This window comes from Haemaphysalis longicornis, unplaced genomic scaffold (assembly GCF_048455015.1).
Source record: "Haemaphysalis longicornis isolate Haplotype H1 unplaced genomic scaffold, Haemaphysalis longicornis Haplotype H1 scaffold_1, whole genome shotgun sequence".
NCBI classification, from domain to species: Eukaryota; Metazoa; Arthropoda; class Arachnida; order Ixodida; family Ixodidae; genus Haemaphysalis; species Haemaphysalis longicornis.
In genome coordinates this window covers 358695900-358710142 of record NW_027526203.1, presented here as the reverse complement: position 1 = coordinate 358710142, position 14243 = coordinate 358695900, and the positions used below count along the sequence as shown (strand labels likewise).

At 47.4% G+C, this 14243-nt stretch overlaps 1 protein-coding gene and 1 non-coding gene across 2 annotated transcripts in view; one reads left to right on the top strand and one right to left on the bottom strand.

The window, feature by feature from the left end:
• The window catches only part of LOC144154981 (uncharacterized), a 491283-nt gene extending 482152 nt beyond the window's left edge, over window positions 1-9131 (top strand). Inside the window, exon 7 of the mRNA XM_077686145.1 lies at window positions 8707-9131. Coding sequence (XP_077542271.1) covers window positions 8707-8732 — 26 coding nt within the window. The 3' untranslated portion in view covers window positions 8733-9131. The remainder of the gene's footprint in view (window positions 1-8706) is intronic.
• Window positions 1242-1314, bottom strand: Trnak-cuu (transfer RNA lysine (anticodon CUU)). The gene has a single exon. It is a non-coding gene; the product is annotated as a tRNA-Lys (tRNA).
• Window positions 9132-14243: the final 5112 nt, after the last annotated feature.

Here is a 14243-nt window from a genome sequence, read left to right as displayed (position 1 = left end):
GGGCGAATGGCAGCACACTGGCAACAGCAGCATTTGTTTCCCGCTCTACAAGTACAGCTTAAAGAGCGGTCATTGCCTTAGCGTTGGTGCACGCCCCGACCTCCGAACGTTAGCGTGCTCACCGACTCACACGGAGCCTGCCGACGGTTTGCAACGGGGAACATCACCGACCTTGCAGCTACCATACTCCAACGACCAGAACTGCGACAAACCCGCATTGTATTGATCCCAGCCTAGGACATACATCCCTCACTGGGAATGAGGTGCCGCATGCCACTGCCAGCGACCATACCCACCGGGCATTCCCGAAGGCGAAGAAGACGAACCACGTAGCGGCCCTCCGGTCCGGCATGCGCCCCCTCTCACAAAACTACTCTGACATCCTACATTACTGCCGAGCTCCCCGCAGGGCCCTACCGCTCCCACATCCATTTCTAGGTGTGGCCAGCGCGCACATTTGGCGCCGACTCCAAACCGATACTTACCACAACCACACCTTCCTCGATTGGGTTTCCCCAACTGCATACCCCTCCCCCCCCCCCCCCCAACTGTCCATACTGCCCTCGCACCCCAAATACAACTAATTTAGTTTGGATGTGCCCTGCTACAGCCCCACCCCCACACCCACACACCCTTGAGCAGTGGGAGGCGGGCTTGCTGTGCAGTGGCCAGCTTGCGGATCAGGAGTTTCAGGAGCTGAGGTGGCGCGCCCGGGCCACCTCAGCCCAGAGTGGACTGCCGGACAAGGATGACCACCCACCGCCAACGGTCGCACTCAATGAGATCATAAACAAAATGTTTTCTAATCCAATACAATCTAATCGAAGGCGAAAGCCTTAAAAGCTTCATCGATTAGGCGTAGCATACTATTGTGTGGGAAGGTGTGGTCTGCGCTGTGGCTCAGCTCAGCTCTGCAGCCATGGCTAGTGTACCGTGGAACGGCATTCGCATATTTAACGGGCCAAGGGTCGGGTCCAACGCAAGTTTGGTTTTTTTTAGTTACAATTTCGATAATTAGTGTCTTGTCTTAGGTTAGTATTTTGTTTGCAAGTGTTTTAAATTTCCGGTTCTGTTGGTTAGCTAACGGTGCGTTAGGATAAGTTAAGTCGTTTTGTGTTAGGTTCGGTTAGGTTACGTTAAGAAAGCTCAGCGTTGTAAGGTTATGCTATCTAAAAACATCTTGGAGTTCGAAGAAGCGCCAGACGTCAAGCACAGAAACCCGCCGGGGAAACAAAAGAAAGCGCCCAACGTGGGGCTCGAACCCACGACCCTGAGATTAAGAGTCGCATGCTCTACCGACTGAGCTAGCCGGGCGACGCTGGGCGAATGGACAATTTTTGATTATGAGATTTGAACGGGAGTAACGTTACCGGGAAGAGGAGGCAAAGAAATAGAGCTGCAGGAAGACAGGTGATAGGAAAAAATAATTGAATATCAATTAGTGGATAATTACACAACATCAAGCAATCCCGAAAAACAAGAAGCGCCCAACGTGGGGCGCGAGCCCACAACCCTGAGATTGTGGGCTACGAACTGAGCTACCCGGGCGACTTTTTCTTTTTTTTCTAACGATAACGTTAGTTACATAAATAAATATGGGTGCGGTTGACATGAAAGCAAGAGCTATGATATGAAAGTACAAGAGCACATCCGAGGGTCACTACATTAATACATATGGACACGCACGAAAAAGATCTCGGTTACAGGCGATAAAAAGGCTTGTAGCATGAAAAAAAAATCTCACCGTGCATCAAGGAAAACACGCCAATAACAAGTTGTGGACTTTGCGGTATATATAGAAAGCATGAATCGGGGATGGTCACTAATGAGGAATGCTCACTCATTTTTAAAAAATCACGCACCCCATTCATCTAACGACGGCGATGGTTGAACGCGAAGCTTTCTCGTGACGAATTCTTTTTTCGGCCAATCCCACACTGCGAGTAAGTGCATGCTACTCTGGAGGTATGAACCACTTTTCTAGAATACCCACATCAACTCTCGGGTGGGCACTCAGCAGGCCTAACGTTTGGAATTGGGGTGTCCCGCGCGAATGGGTACCTGCTGCCTGACGTTCGCTTTGCCCATGTCGAAATTGAGCAGTGCAATAAAGAAAAAAAAAATTGAGCAGTGGGATAGACGCGGTATTCATAACGCGAGCAACCCACGTTCGATTCCGGCCACCGGAGGTGTTTTTTTTTTCTTTCACTTCACCCACGATCATTCACCATCATCATCGTCAAAGAAAGTTGGCTTTCCTGAAGGGCGGATTGGCGTGCAACGGCATCAGTTGAGGACACTAAAGCTTCGCTTGAAATGTTGGACTGCTTGTACCTCGAGAGTTCGTCACACACTACTTTCTATTGGTCTTCACGGAGGCATCGCAGTTGGAGCTTTTGGCAATGAATACTTATTGAGAAATGCCACTCTAGTAACTATTTTGGGAGCGAGCTGATCGGTTCGGCTCCCGCGTTCTCCTTGCTACATTATGCAGCTGCTCGTCGTAGCGTCCTTGGCTGCTCACCGTTATCAAGGCTTGAGGCTCAAGCTTTATTTACTCAAAGACCGCGATCATAAGCAGCAATTTCCGGTCGAAGGACGGCTACGCTCTCGGTGGGTGGAGAAATCGGAATCTGAAAGGTGGAAGAGGGAGTGCTACATCACATCTGCCCAGAATCCGCAACCTGAGATCAACCTCTCATGTGAAACCCTTGTGCAGCAGGATCTACGCACTTACGAATGCAAGCTTGAGAAGAGCTTGATATGTTAAGGAAACACCATAACTCTGCTTGGTAAATCCTACCCAGCCAAGCTTGTCTGTTACACTGCTGCTACTGAAAAAATCGCACTGCTGCTACTAATTAGCACCTAACCAGTTACTAAGAAGTGTTCATTCTTATTCTGTAGTGAATTGAAACAAAACATCCGGTGCTATCCCAATCTGTGAAAGTGGATGACCAGCGGGGCTGTTTGTGGATTATTGGTTGGCCACAAACTCCCGCTCAAACCCCGCCGTCGCGCCGGGAAAGCGTTCAGCGGGATTGTAGCCACACCGACGTCTTGCGTTTTCTGCCGCGCGCTATTGCGGGTCCCGACCAAGGAGGTTAAAATTGGTCCCGACAGGCATCGTGCTTACGCTTGGCGTTTGAAGCCCGATCGTCTTCGGTGGTCTGCTTCCGCCGTGTTAGCGTCCATTGCCTGCTATTTTTTTCTTTATGAGTAGGCTGCAGGCATCTCACAATGTGGGAGAGCCAGCTTGCAAAGACAATGCTTACACGGATCTCCTCGAAGTCAGCTTCACTTCAAAACAAACATAAATTGCTGGGAAGATGTCTTTTCAAGGGCAGTATACGCCACCTTATATCAAAATATAAAGCGATGTAGGCGAACAGGTAGCCGAAGTGAGAGGGGTGCGCAAGGCCTAACGAAGGGAGGGGCTTTTGTCGGTCTACGCACGCATAAAGAAAAAAGAGTGCAGTTATCCTGTAACATTGATTGATTGATTGTTAGGTTTAACGCGCCGACGCCACGCAGGCGATGAGGCGCGCCGTAGAGGAGAGCTTCAGGTTAATTTCGGCCACCTGGAATCTCGCACCTGGAATCTCGCCGAAATCTCGTACACACGTGCGTTTTTGCTTTTCGCCTTCATCAGAAAAGCGGCCGCCGCGGCCGGGAATCGAACCCGCGACCTCGTGCTCAGCAGCACGACGCCTTAGCCACTGAGCCACCGTGGCGGGTATTTGTTCTGTAACAGCTCCAGAGTAAGCTTTACTAGAAATGCAACACTAAGAAAATATATTTTAACGTTCCTTCGTTTCAGGTATTCATTTGCTAAAAACAGCTTAGTTGGCTTTCCCGCAGGCCTTCTAATGCTCGAGCTGTCTAATGTATGTGTTGGAGCTTCGTGTTTCGATATTACCATCGGGCAATTCTGAGGCCATTCCAGAAAATTGCGTATCATTGACATTTTTAGTCTAAAAAAATATGCGTTTCGTTTACAAAAGCAAAATGATCGCTCCCGAACTTTTCTGTTTCTCCTGCCATATTGATTTGGAACTACAGCGATCTCCCGTAAAGATGAACTCGAAAGGACCATGACGGTTTGTTCCTCTTATCAGAAGTTCGTCTTATCAGAAGCCCTCCCAAAAAAGAATTGGCAACACTCCAAAGTGCATGTAAATATCGTTCTTCAAGACAGTGAATGAAATAGACTTACAATGAAGGAAAAAGAAAAAAAATCATTTTTTGAGTGCGCAACTTGATAGAAGATGGCTTTCAAATGCTCTAGCCTGGTTTAACCAGTCCAAGCGGCGACGGAGAGCCTACACCGGCTACCTCAAGCGGCAATGCAATAGAGACAGAGAGGGAACTCCTCGCTTTCTCGGCGGGGACGCGGTGGGACTCGCTACGCGAACCGACGGAAACTCGCATGGTCCCGCTGAGAAACGGCATTGGTTAGGAGAACTGCTACGTTCGCGAACAGGAAGTCTCCGTCGTCACTTTTTTTTTTACTTTTTTTATCCTCCTAGTTTGCTTCTCCCACCTCCAGAGCAGAGCGGTCAAAAAACTCACCTTCGCTCTATTTTTTTTTTTTTTTTTTTTTGCTTTGCCGCTGGCTCCGGGGGTTGAAGGGTAGAAGAAGTGGTAGCTTTATCTGCGTGTCTTTTTTCTCGCTGCCTCCCTTACTCTGTGGCGCGAATTCGCTTCGCGCTGTGGGGTTTTTTTTTTCCTTTTACTTTTTTTCTTTGTAGTCACATGAATGCCCCGTCACCCCGTGCCATGATTGTCATGTTCGCTACCCAGGATCGCTAGCAGTGGGGGTCATCCCGAAAGCGGTTCGTTTTAATCGAAGATTACGTGCAAGGGTGTTTGTCTTGAGCGATATTTTTTTTTGCATTGGGCCTATGGGAAACCAAGCAAACGCTCCTACGTTTTCAGGCATGAACTAGAATTCGTCTAAACCGGCTTCGTCTCAACGGGAGTTAACTGTATGTGTTAAAACAAGCCCAGACATTAGCAAATTTTCAGGCACCACACAACGTCGCATATTCCCTCCTTGCAGCGCCATGATGGTTTTCAGGCGTGTGAGTGCTCACCTAACTCTAAGGCATACGAAAAACGCGCACATTCGCTGCCAGGCTGCATGCGGGAAACGAATGTCCCAGAATTGTTCTTTTCATGCTCGCTAAACGTCTCGTCGTGACTATACATGAAATGTCACGATTTTTAGGCTTCAACAACCCAATACTATGTTACAGAACTAACAAAGATGTGGGGTTCTCCCACCCTGTCGTCGCACCATACGTGCGTCGAATGTGTAGCATAGTGCTGACCAGGAGACTGCAACGCGTCTCAATAAACAAATGCGCAACCAACATACAACACTCTCAATTAGCACTAGCTTTCAAGCCGTGTACAGTAGGCGATTAACAATGCAACGTGTATCCCACACATATTTCCTCTGAGGATAAGGCCATGTTTTGTTGCTATTATGTCCTAAAAGCACCCAAAAACAAATAGAGCTGTTGTGTGAGGACATTAAGTGGATTTTTCACCACGTCGAGCCCCTCCTCGTTCCTTTACCGCTGATTACACGTCACAATATTCATCCTTGCCGGCCCCCATTCACTCGGACTGAACTCTGTCGGTGAAGAGAGGCAGAAAGGAGGTTCCGAACTAATTCTTCCGCAACAATACCTCAACGTGCGTGTGTCGGCGGTGACAGATTTTTCGGCACGCGCCGCTCCGTCTTTTTGACAGGAAAAGCGAAGCGAACAGAGGAGAATGAAGAGTTAAAACTGTGAACAAGATGAAGGAAAAGAAGCCTCGCACTTCTGCTTCCCCATTAGCCCGAGGAAGCACGCTCGTCCAGCTTGGAAGCGGAAAGAGAGAACTCATTGGGCTTAATAATTAAGCGCGCGCGACAGGTGCTCCAAATCGATTCGCTCTAATTGACGCGCTTCGCTGAAATTCTTTTCCAAAGCGGCGTGCAATGAGAAAGCCGGAATAGCGGAGTGTCGTCGGTAGAAGAAACGACGGCCGGTGATGTGCGGTCCGCGCGCGAAAGGCGGCCGGGGACTAAGTGCGCCGGCAATGAAATCAAAACGTCCGAGACGCTTAAGCCCCGTTGGAGAAAATGCCCGCTGAATTGATCCGTTGATACAGAATTGCACTTTGGCGGCGCCTTATAAGGATATCCGGGATATAAGCGGCTAAGGGAATAATCAGAGCGTGGCAATAGACATCATTGTCGTGAATGCTAAATTTGAAGGTTGAATTACGCGGTTAGAAGTGGCTGCATAGCTTTTCCGAAATGTACCGGGGACAACGAAACTGATTGGCAGGTCCAACTCAATCAACGCCGCGAAGCGCCTCTTTAGCGAAGCACACGTCGAGCGTTCTTGGAAGAGCCCAGCACCGCGGGCTTCATATATAGGATTCGAGAGCTAGATGATAGGTGGTGTTGAAGAACGTTTATAGAAACAAAACATAAATAGAACATAGTTTAGTTTATAGAACATAATAGTTTATAGAACATAAATAGAAATAAAAGAAAAGCAAATCGGATGGCGTCTTCTCATTCCATAGAGCCCTGGGCTAGTTACGCTGCTCAGCCGGGCTGACTATTGCTGGTCTTCAGGCTATGATCAGCCCACTCCCCAACTGCAGTTGGAAGGGACGGTGGAAGATGTGGGGAGAGAGGGCATTCACATACAATGCGATACGTATATCTCAGAATGTCGCAGGTAAGGCAGTTGTAGGGGTATGTTGTAGGGGATATGTGGGGGAGGATGGTATTGTGGGAGGCGTGGGTCTGGAGTCGTTGCCGTATGCGCGCATCTGGGAGGCTGACTGGCGGGTGGGGAGGGAGTAGGGTAGAGGAGGCTGGCAGTAATGGTAGAGGATTTAGGTCAATGAAGGGTGGGGGCGGGGGAGGATGGATTGGTTGAAGGGCCGAGCCTTCCTCGCACTGTGGGAATGTCCAGAGTGTGAAATCGCGGGCAGTGGAGTGAGCCGCCTCGTTCCGCGCAAGAGAGGAGTGTCCGGGGGTCCACATCATTTTTGTGTTGGGGGTCTCTGCTTTGCCTGTAGGAGTTAGAGAGCTGGGGGTGTGATGCGGACTGTCTGAAAGTTGCAGCATGCTTTCTTTTTGAATCTGTGAAGATGGTCGCAAAGTCTGTGGAAGCAGTGGTCGTTGCGAGGGCGTTGGTTGTTTCTTCAGTGGGGGTAGTAGTGGCGTTATGTTGTCGTATTACAAGTCACCGTCGGCGCACGTGCCGATCGATGGGGGTATTGGGAGATGTCCGCATAGATAGTGCCGGGTTTTTTGTGGTATTTTGTCTGCAGTAATAGACGGACCCGGCTTGTCGTCTTCCTTGGTTGTAGGTGTGGGGCGTAAGCCCTGGGGATAGGCGAAACAAATGTGTGGTCGCGAATGTCTGTGCGAATGTGCATGGGAGTCTTTCTGACAGTTGGTGCGGGGTGAGTGCGAGAGGCGTAAGGGGACTAACTTCCTATGCTTCGACAAATTGGGAAGAGGTGTTATGAAGGTTAAACAGGAGAAGGTGTTCTGTACGTGGAAATGCTTGGAGGCTTAGGGCGATTCTGTGCGATTTATGGGTGATCGCGTATTGTTGGGAATCTTCTTACGGGTTGAGGCTAACGTACGGGGTGTTGTAGGTAATTCCGCTGATTAATAGCGGTTGTAGCAGTCGGCACATGTCTTGTTCGCGGAGGCCACGATGTTGGGTGGAGATTCTTGGAAAAACATGCGTCAATTAACTGCCCGTAACATGTAGTGGCGGGATAAGGACAGCCCCGGTCTTTCTGCGTCGACGGGGACGCCGAATGTGCGAAGTGTAGTTATTTGCGTGACGGGGGTAGAGGCTGTGTGGCATGTGCAAATTAAAGCGTGTCGCTCACGCTGGAGGATGCCACAGCCGAATCACGTTTTTTTTTTTTTTTTTGTGAAATTTCGTGCTTCTTGGGTTTTTTGTTACCCTGAATTTGCACCGTTAGCCCAAAGGATTAAATGTTAGGTTGAGCTATGAATAAGCAGGCCATCGAAAGCGAGGCTTGGAGCAAGGGCAGTTTCAAGTCGCGCTTTATACGAAGAGTGGAGATGACGCCCAGCAATCCTAAACATGCCAAGGAGAGATTGCTCTTCCTTTGGGAGTTCGCCAAAGAGTCAGGCATAGCCTGAAGAATTTAGTGCCTAGAGGAGCCCTGCACCCCCTTCCAAACAACCCCCCCCCCACGTCTTAGGACGCTGGCCACCCCTTTTCTTAATAAAGCTTTATACATACATACATACATACATACATACATACATACATACATACATACATACATACATACATACATACATACATACATACATACATACATACATACATACATACATACATACATACATACATACATACATACATACATACATACATACATACTATCAATCCGCACCGACTTGGTGAATTTCTTGTTTTTTTTCAATGTTGCTAAGTTTATTTTTCTGTGTGGCTTATATGCGTTGTTCTGAGCGTGCTGCTGTTAGAAATGAATTGTGCTGTCGAATTCGCCTCCGAATAAGTGCGTACGCCTTGCGTGGTGCTTGTAACAGAGCTAAGGGATACTATGCATAGAAAGAGCGTTTTTAGCTTAAAGCATGTGTGCTTTTTGTCTCTTTTCTTTTTTTTCCTTTTGCAGGTTACATCGAAGTCCTGCCGACGTAAAGCAACACGTTCTGTCTCGAGACGACAACTGTGTGGAAAGACTCGCTTAGGGCGTGTGTACAATAGAGGCACTTCGTGGCCGGTCACAATCGGAGCTAAGAAAGGGTGGCCTCATGATTACCGCACGATCCTGGACGTCGCAATTTTGAAACAGCGTAAGTAAGAAAATGAGGCGGACTATTTCAGGAGATAGCGGAGCCGGCTGTTCCATTCCGAAGACGCTCCAACGAAATTTTCACAGTTCGCGACGCATGGCCTTCTTCTTGCCCACGAGGGTTGGCTTTTAGCTTAGCTGGCCGTCGCCATCACTGCTTCTGGAATTCATAAACGGCTTCTGGAACCCATTATTTTTCGCCCGTGCTTCGGCCTGATTGCATTAAACACATTTCTGATACGTGCTTTCTGCGTTTTTGCATCATTTACGTTTTCGCCTGGACACATCTGTCTTTACAAGTTTCCACAAGCTCAACGGAAACCCGTCAACCCGCAATATGCGTAAACTATAAAGCACGAAACACAAAGCGTTAATATCTGCGCAAAGAAACACAGGTGCCATAAAAAATTTCTTGTTTTGTCCACGTGGACAATAGCTGCAGCCCCAAATCACTTACTTTGTCTTCAAGATGCTTTGTTCCGTGATTTTGTACCCCAACTAAGTGCCTGTCAGTGTATCTGACAGCGGACATAACGCGCACATACTCTCGTATAGGTCAGTAGCCTTCATTGTAGTCAGTGACGTTGTATGGCTATACAACAATAGTGCACTCCAATTTCATTGATAGAGACGCGCACTTACGCATTCTATGGCTTGGTCGCCTTACACTAAATATACTGGAAGCGCGCACATACACACACGTTGTGTGCGTATGTGTGTGTGCGTGCGTGCGTGCGTGCGTGCGTGTGTGTGCGTGCGTGCGTGCGTGCGTGTGTGCGTGCGTGCGTGTGTGTGTGTGCGTGCGTGTGTGTACGTGCGTGTGTGTGCGTGTGTGCGTGCGTGTGTGTGTGTGTGTGTGTGTGTGTGTGTGTGTGCACTGTAAACGCAAACTAGCCGGAAATGGAGTTTTAACCAAGTAATGTGCCCTGAAAAGTACCTATAGCAAAAAATGTACTCCCTAGGCATGATCTGAAGAAGTGGACGAACCTCCACGGTAGTACCGTTGCCCATCCGGGTAGCAAAAGGGAGGATTTAGAACGACTTAACACCATTTGTGAGATGGCGTTCGGTTCCTTGTATACTACCACGTCTACAATAAACGCCCTATCTGAGGTAATCATCTCAAGCGGGCGGTCGCCATGTTAGTCTTCTGTTGTCTCCGTGCACCAGCACTTCAACCGTGGCCTAATGCTAATTAGAACGAGTAAGCAGGACGCAACGGTTGCACGCAGCTACAAAACCAATACCGTACGTATACCCGTATAGATGCTTCAACCAGCGCGATCACAGGCAGAGAGCGCGGCCGTGTTGTCTCAATCTGTTTATTTTGGCGATAGGTGGTGTCAAACTTTGCTGCTAACGAAGAGGCAGTTCTCGCCGTCGCAAACAATTGCAACGTTCATCTGCTTCGCTTGCTTGCGCATACATAGACGATTTAAATTCCCGTGCCAGCGCGCCAACGCACCCGACTGCAGCGACTCAACTTGCCCTGGCGGCACGACTGGCTGCCCGGATGTCAACCTCTGTGCTATCAACGCAGCGCGGCCGGTGACGCGGCGCGGCCGGAGCTTCAAGCCTCGCCTTGGGCCGTCGTTTTTTCTTATTTGTGAAGGACTAGTAGTGCCATTTGGTGGAAAGATTTTCATGTGCCCCTGTCACACGAGGAACGGCCGCAAACAGCATTTGGATACGGCGACAGGTGTGGACAGCTCGCTGGTAAGTGGTCTTTCATCAGTCGATGCGTTTGTCAAACGTTTGGATAGGGTTAACAACGAAGTACCCGGGTACCCGTGCCGCTCACCGCTCGTACGCGCACGGGCAAAGAAAAAAGCTCACACTCGTATTATTTTACTTGTTTGTGGGTTTTGGGGTATGCGTTCGCATTCTTTTGTAGGCTGGTGTGTAACAGGGCATTCGAGGTAAAATCGTTCGTCGCGCGCGGCGTCGTTTCAAAGCAACGTGACGGTTACTTCGTGCTGGCGAAAATCAGCGCAGTCAGACGGAAGCGGTAAGGAAGGTAGAGAGGTCGGGGAAGAGGGCGCTAATATATAAAAGAAAGCGTAATGCAAGACGAGAAATATAACACAACCCGCCTGCATTTCTCCGAACTTCAGGACAGAGCCGCACACGGGGACGTTGTCACAAACTCGAGCGTACGACGTCTAAAAGTACCGCATATTTTTTTTTTCATTTTTCAACGTGGCCTGAGCCACTTATCTTCTCATTGCCGCGCATGCAGACCTGATTGTGTCCCTGTGTTTGAGCGCACAGCCATCCTTTTGCGACATAAGAACCAGCAAACGCGAGAAATTGTAGAAGCCAGCCACATCAGAAAAGCTGGTTCCGAATGTGTCAGTCATCCCTCTATCGCCCTGCTTAATCGAGAAGTCGCATATTTAGACGCACATTGAGCGCTATTTCGGTGCTTCTGGGAATGCGTGTTGGGGGTGGGAGGGGGGGTCTTAATCCACGTATGATGCGGTTATCTTTGCTGATTTTTCGCCTTTCGTGCGCCTCAAAGTTCGTTTTGTGGTTTTGTTGTTACAGTTTTTTAGTATTTTCGGCTGAGTGCGCCGAGAACTGTGACGCATTGGGGGCGCGGTAATTGGGCGCTTGGGCATATAAAGCTTTGAATTGTGCAATAATAAACTAGTTGCGAGTGTGCGCTTGTGCCGTCTTCATGTGTTCTTGTCCTCGTTAATTTGCGCGCAGTTTATTTTTCGCAATGCATAATTACCAACTCGCCCAACTCGCAACCCTTTTACAGATCCTATACTCCGTAAAAATGAGTTGCCTGTCCTTTTAGGTACGGCAAAATCTCGCGCAGCGCATCATTCTGCCAGGGGGCCATATCCTAATGTCAATGCACACACTATGAAAGCAGCTTGCACTAAATGCGTCACATTGTCTGCTGATAAGCATTTTAGATTCGCCCCTCTCATCATCATTCACTTCGTGGAGATGGCGGGATTTTCTTTCATAGCTTGTTGTCACAGCAGTTATTAATAGCAGAATCAGTCCTACAAATCACAGAAACGGTTCGTTTCACGTTGAAAATACTCACAGTAACACACTTTGCACCACACGGAGGAACAATCGGTTGCAGTGATGAGGCATAAGGGTAACTTGTTGTTAAAGGGTCATTGAAGACAACCAGCAAGTTGATTTCAAACGGAAGTCGGACCTCCGCATAGCCATTTCAGCATTGATTTAGTGCCAAGATGCCTTAAGTGCTGAGAAATCGCTGTTCAACTGCTCATCAAGCGTGACGCAAACACGACTGCAGTCGCTGTTTGCATCAGGATAAACCGGAAGCAAGTAAAGCAGCGGTGATTAATAGCAGTATACAAGCAACTGAATACAACATTACCACGTACCAAGCAGTTTGGTCAGTTCCGGTCAAATCGCTCATGCTTCCCCAAACTCCCCTGTCATTTGCCGTTCGAGACCACTAAGCAAAATGTTTCTCCATTGGACCTGTGATCAGTATTTACGCTTCACTGAAGAACATTGGCCTTTTGAGGCCTCGCAAGTTTTGGCGTCGAACGATTTTCTCATGCGTAGCTCGCATGCTCCCTTGGAAAGCGGTACTGCCACCCCAAGTATGGACGAGTAGCACCATCCAGCGGCAGCCAAGAAAGAAGTTGTGCGCGTCAGGCCACTTAAGCCCTTCCGGTGAAAACGTGTTTTTGCTAGTTTCAACCTTATTTAAAAAAAAGTTCCAGGTGTAAGAGGGGTATAGTAGTGTTCCCCGTGAGCTAATCTATCAACCTAGAGAGACTTGCATTTTAACTTCACTGTCATTTAAAGTTGTGCTCGAGTATATTGTACGGAAGTAATATCTTTTTTATTGCTGCAAAAGCCACGATGGTTAATGTACTGGCACTTGGTTTTATGAAGCCTTTGCATTCCTAATTTAAGTACTGAAATTCGCAGGGAACCTGGCATAACAATTTTATTACTGTGCCGAATTATTAAGTTCGTTTAACCATAGTGTCTGTTTTGAATTTTACATGTGGGGCATTTTTTTTTCTTTTTTGCTTTTTCAGGTAGATGTTCCTTTGACTCCCTGCCTGCATTCCGCGAAAGGGGAAATTAGCCTCCGCATCGATGGCCAGAGTGTCTTGACTGCATCATCTTTACTGGGAGGACTGTGTAGTCTGTTTGCATCGTTCTGGGTTTTCAACATTCAATATCCCAAGAAGGCACACAGAGCTCTAACGTTTGTGGAACATACCTTTTTGGACCTTGCCAGCACCAAACCACGTGTGAAGGATTTAGAACTAATTAACTTTTATCGCATCAATATCCCTCACCAATATTTTATTTGTTTTCAATCCTGTAATCATTGGATAGTAGTTTAAAGAATTTCGTATTATGTTTCTGACGTTTTCTGTTTTTTTTACTGAACAGGGGATATTTGATGGGCCCTTCTGTATGCTTTATTGATAAAACAGCTATCTTTTAGTGAAGCAATAATATTAACCAACTAATATAACTTGAAACAATTATCTAAATAATGTTGGCAACTGGTGCCAAATGAATCAACTCAAAATTATCGGAAAAACACGAATTACATGGCTTTTTCTTCTCACTCTGAAGAAGCTGTCGCGATACCACCCATTCTGTTCTATATCCTTGCAATTAACCCCTCAGACTGGGTCACTTTTCTTGGCGCATTTGTGTCTTTATCAAAACGCACTGGTATTTTCCGCACCATATTTCTCGTTCTTTATATTACTCATTTATCCATAGCCATCTCATTGCTGTCTGTCTCCTACATCATTTATCTCTTGTGCCTTTACCATCTACAAAATGCTCGTTACCTTTCAATATCAAATCGTTACACAGCTCTCGCACATTTCACCACCAATTGAAAAAAAATTTTGTTGTTGTAAACCACTGCAATCAATTTTTTCACTTTGTGTACTGAGTACTGATGCGTACTGATAAGTACTCACGCGTTCTCAATCCTCTAGTATTATATAATGATGTCACTTACCATGCCGTTGTGTTTGTGCCTATATGTTTTTCGCGTATTTCCAGTTCTTGTAGTAATATTGTTTCTACAGTTTGTTCAACTAGCACACAGATCGCTCATTTCACCACCAACTGAAAATTTTTTGTTGTAAACCACTGCAACCATTTTTTTCACTTTGTGTACTGAGTGCTGATGCGTTCTGATAAGTTCTGATAAGTACTGACGCGTTCTTCATCCGCTATTATTATATAATGATTTCACTTACCATGTGGTTGTGTTTGCGCCTATCTTTGTTTTTCGCGTAATTCCAGTTCTTGTAGTAATATTAATTCTACGGTTTGTTCAACTAGCATTCTATTGCTGTCTTCCATTCCTA